This window comes from Montipora foliosa, chromosome 8 (genome assembly GCF_036669935.1).
Source record: "Montipora foliosa isolate CH-2021 chromosome 8, ASM3666993v2, whole genome shotgun sequence".
NCBI lineage: Eukaryota > Metazoa > Cnidaria > Anthozoa > Scleractinia > Acroporidae > Montipora > Montipora foliosa.
In genome coordinates, this window is record NC_090876.1 from 30815477 (window position 1) to 30820476 (window position 5000).

General features: G+C 39.9%; 1 protein-coding gene across 1 annotated transcript in view; it reads left to right on the plus strand.

The window, feature by feature from the left end:
* LOC138013183 (uncharacterized) overlaps positions 1–5000 on the plus strand; it is a 49097-nt gene that overhangs the window by 19981 nt on the left and 24116 nt on the right. The window contains exon 2 of the mRNA XM_068860200.1: positions 2469–2571. Coding sequence (XP_068716301.1) covers positions 2469–2571 — 103 coding nt within the window. The remainder of the gene's footprint in view (positions 1–2468; positions 2572–5000) is intronic.

The window sequence follows — 5000 nt, forward strand, 5'->3', positions numbered from 1 at the left end:
GAGTGCATACACATTTTGGTAAGCAAGTAATGTTTAATGTGCGCTAACTTTTTGTAAGCGTTTTCTGTGAAACCAATCGAACGTTCTGCAAGTAAATTTGTTTGAATGCATTGGCTATTTGCGATTAAGTCTAGAACCAAATTTGGATAAAAATTACGGACTCGTCACATACTTGATCCCAGAGTTCACTGAGTAAAATCTCTGCTTTTTCGACTTCTTTTAGGAGTAAGTATAAGGTCTTTTATTATGTATGAAATAAAGTTTTATGAATGGAATCCCGAGTGGGATATTAGCAGCACCGTTGGTGTGTTTAAGAGTTTAAAGCATTCGCATAAATTACTTTTGCTCTTAATTTGGTAAATTAGAAATTTAGCAGATTATTACTTTTACAAAACTACGCTTGCTGTACTCTGAAGGTTTCACTTATAGCGGCAGAAGCATGATCTTGTTTAGTCCATATTTTTTAAACACGCGTGAGTTTATAAGATACCAAATGAATTACTGGAGCGGAACAATTTGAAAATAGAACGCTCTCGTAGATGGTAAAATTGAGAAAACTTTTCCATAAGGAGACAGTTCGTCTTGAAAAGAAGAAATTGATGAAGATACTGGTGTCATGTTTTATTACAGTTCTTGACTGTAACTTTCGTTTTGTTATATGGATGTATTTACTGATTTAAGATCATGAAATATACTGCTTTTCACATGGACAAATGTCTGGCATGATTGATGTGTCTTTTCCGGGCTTGCCCAGGCATGTTCGCAAAGCTTCTTTTGTTTTTCTTGTGTCCCGATGTTATCGATTAGGTACCAACAAAACTACTTTTGCACTGTTTTCCAAAAGTTATTGTTATATAGCTAGCCTTTCACTCAACAAAACGAGCACTGTGATTGGTTGGTTCTTGGTCACGTGCCCCTGATCAAATTCAAATGTATCCCGTTCGGGATACAATTCCACAGTTGTTGCCCTCTCCGGATGTTTTGCTGCGATTGTTGACGGAAAAGTCTAAATATACAACAAAGCAGTTAATGTCTGGTCCCTCGGGAAACTAGTTAGTTTTGTTTTCCCTCGGGACCATACATTAAGGGTATAATGTAAACCGACGTCAATGCCTTCTTCATTGTTCTTACTGTTTGATTCTTCACAGTGACGTCATCAAATTCTAAAAGAAAATCGTGAGTTTTTCTGAATTTTTATTTATATGAGGTTGAAGATGACCTAGAAATAAATCGTTTTACAAGTTACCAGTTCCGTGTCGTTTAAGTTGTAAATAACTGCAGTTATGATTATAAGTTTGAATGGCAAGTTCATTTATTGATAATTTCCCTTCAAAAGAACAGTAGAGTGTAATGCAATTCATCTGATGATCTCGCCTCTACCATGAAAACGAAATATTTTACTCCCTATGCACGAATCTCCGAGATCCAGTCCGCACAGGGAACGGCATCGCAGAAAAAAACGCATGACACATGCATGCGTATTATTTGCCATGACGTAGACCTAAGGAGCGCTTACAAGTAACGTTCTAATGCAATTCATCCATGAACTAGCTCATAGGAACTTTTGATTTACTTTGGCATCTGTTCAGCTAGAAGTCGGTAAAGGAAGATTAGTAGAGAGAGAGAGAGAGTAGTTTACATGATGCTTGGGTCTTCCTATCTGTTAGTTAGAAAGACCCAGTCCCAAGAAAAATCCAAGCATCAAAGGTTAGTACATTTCTTTTTTCACGTACAAACTAAATATAGAAAAATCAAAATACGCCATAAGGATGATCCACCTGCTTGGATCTCCGTTCAACTGAAACCAAGCGTAAAAATGCTTTCTTCTGGGATCTTCTTTCCCCCATGTAAACACTCCCTTAATTCGGAAGTAGTATTTTCGTTCTTATGTTCTACTTCAAACCACAGGTAAATCCACACTGATATGGTCACTAGTTCATGTTTTTAAACTAGTTGATGCTTTGCAATATCGATTCTTTTCGCTGTTACGAAATTGCAGCAGGACATAATACATAATAAACTTTGCGGAAGAATAGGTTACCCTATCTTATCGCATGCAGCGAACACGATCGCTATTTTCTTTCGCTGCTCACAGTGGACTTCCTAGCTTAAATGGGATCCAATCCACGTAAAGGTAGTTTGCAAACATCCTCTAGAGACGCAGGTAAAAATTGCGAAATGTACAAATGCTGGATGACGAACAATACATCGTTTTTACGTGACGTCACAGCGGCCATGTTGGTGTACAAGAACAATAGACGTTCTCTCCTTTGGGAATCAAACTCTATTTTTATGCATATTCCATGCATACATTTTGTATTGTTTTGTACACCAATATGGCCGCCAAGTCACGTGATTGAAAACCATCTATAGAAGCTAATGAGAGATCTATTGTTTGTGTTATCCACCATGGCGGCCATGCTATTTTAAATGTCTGGATTGCTGATTGTTGTACGACTTGTTTTCAGCTTCAAAGGAATTCCTACAATAAATCCCCCAGGTTCATCCAATGCGTTCAACTGGAATCCTTGTACAAAGTTTACCGAAGGTGGTGGTTGCCAAAACGTTTTGGTAAGTGCTTAATGTGCGACTCAACTCAGTTTTATTTAAGTCCCCATGACGCTTATTTTCCTCCGTTTTTTAACTCTTCGTTTTAATATCTATAGTGTCTTGAGTGCACTTTTTCCCTCACAGTGTACCCACGCGTTTTAGCGGGCCTTTGTTTTTTGGTCGAGCCAGTTGGGACCTGGTAACTAATGACGTCAAAGAAGTCAAGAATAAAATTCCATTCTGAATCGTCAGAACATTCACAGCATCCGAAGGTAACTATCGTCCGAGCTCTAGATTTTCAATAGGACTTCTTGCACTTTTTGTTACTTCTTTGACATCATTAGTTACCAGGGCCCAAATGGCTCGGTTGAAGCGCGTGGGTACACTATGGGGGAAATTGTTTGAAGTTCTACACTCCAGACACCATAGATATTTAAACGAAAAACGGGGAAAAATAAGCATCATGGGGCCTTTAATTTCTTCATATCTCTCTCTTTCTTCTCTCTCTCTCTCTCTCTCTCTCTCTCTCTCTCTCTCTCTCTCTCTCGCACTCAAAGTTAGTTTAAAAACACCGTATAAATCAGAAGTACTATTGAGTAGCCATTCGTACTACGGCCGAGTTGTGGTGGTGAGAAGCCAGGCCTATTTCTTCGCAACCTCAAACCCACGATCTCTATAGTCTCGTACCCTGTGGGCAAGAGCCAGACCATGGTCTCATCTGGCCTCGTAATCACCCAATTGTCTTTTGGGGGTAGTAAATTTGCGTGGTGGCTGGTGATTTTTGTAGACATTGGTCTAGGCCGGAATCAAGACGTTTCTTCATGGTGCCAACTTAAGTGAGAGATAACGCGCGACTTCATGAGCTAAAGCGAATTGTTTTCGATTTTCATAAGAAAGTGTAAACTTGCTTCGGTTCACCGTTACTTTGCATGCATTTTACAAAGAGTTAATGCAATGTAAATCAGTTTTTGACGTCACATCAGGAATAGACCCACTCCCCTTCTGACTCGGTCATGAACAAAAGATGCTTGGATTTTCGCAACTTTCGAAGCCAATAAAATGGCAGGATTTGTTAGAAAAATGAAAAAATGGCCGCAATGCGTTTCAAACAGGTGCAAAGATTCATTTTAGCGAAAAAAATATTTTGGGGTTAGCGGCACTTTAAGACCCTGAGTGTTGGTCATGCCGGAGTCGAACTCACGACCTCCTGCATGGCAGCCCGATACTCAACCAAACCAGTGCGCGGTGGACAACAATCGAGTTTTTTCTCATTACACAAAACTGGGCACAATAGCTGGGCCTTTGATACTAATCGTGGAAGTTTTACGGTTTGCTTAGTAACGTTTTTGAACTTTTGTACATTTCTGATTATTTTTTATCGTATCTTTAATAAAGAACAGTTACACTGAGTTACACAAACCAGGTCCGACCAGAACCAGTCGGACTTTGATGACATCAAAAAGTACTCTGCAATCAGTAATGCAAACCAGTTTGTGACGTCATCGAAGGACTACATCCACACAGCGTGATAAGCCTCGAACGTACGATGGGCAGTTTTGCCTATTTAAAGTACGATTTATCGCAATTGTGGATAATACTGAATAATCCAAACGGCTTACGTTGGATTAACATTGTAATCTTCTCAGCTTAAAGTATAAAACAGAGGTAACAAAGTGAGAGCCAATGCAGCGTAGATTGGAACCCTACATTAAGTCATGTAGATAAAGATTTTTGGTCACCTGTCATATAAGAGTTAATGGGGAGTGTTTCGCCAATGCGTGGTATATCTTTGTTTCACTTACTTGATCAGCTGCCACGTTTTTAAGTGGGACAAAAGGTTTGCATGACAATGAAATTAATTCTCGCAGAATGACTTTGTTATTCCAACATGATAACTACCGTAATGATTCGATTTAGCACCCGGGGCGCTTATTTACTTTTCGTACCACAAGGGAGGGCGCTTTTTCGAGGCATGGCGCTTATTTAAGTTTTTGAAAAAGAAGCAATGTTTAAAACAGAACTTTAATAAATATTAAAATAACTAACAATAATAGAAACTGTAACAGTAACAAATTGTTGAAAGTTCAGTTACTTTTAAAAGAATTCTTCATTTTATCATCATCATCATGGCTAGGCTTCGCGAACGAAGATTTACGAAGTTAGTCCACGTTGACGTCGACTGCAGGCGCGCTTGTGGCTGACCAGAGCGATGCGGGAGAGGCAGGGCCTTGAGCAGTGACTGCAGGGAAAAGAAATGTTTGGTGTGGTGGTGGAGGCAGCGTGGTCCTTCCTCTGTCTCCTTTCTTTGAGTGAATTTTTCCTGTCCACTTCAAACTGGCCAGCAGCTTGGTGGATTGTCTGGCGCCAGGCCACACGGTCAGCAGCAAGGTCAGACCACTGCCTGTGGTCGATGTTGCAGGCAGTGAGCGACTTTTTCAGGCTGTCCTTGA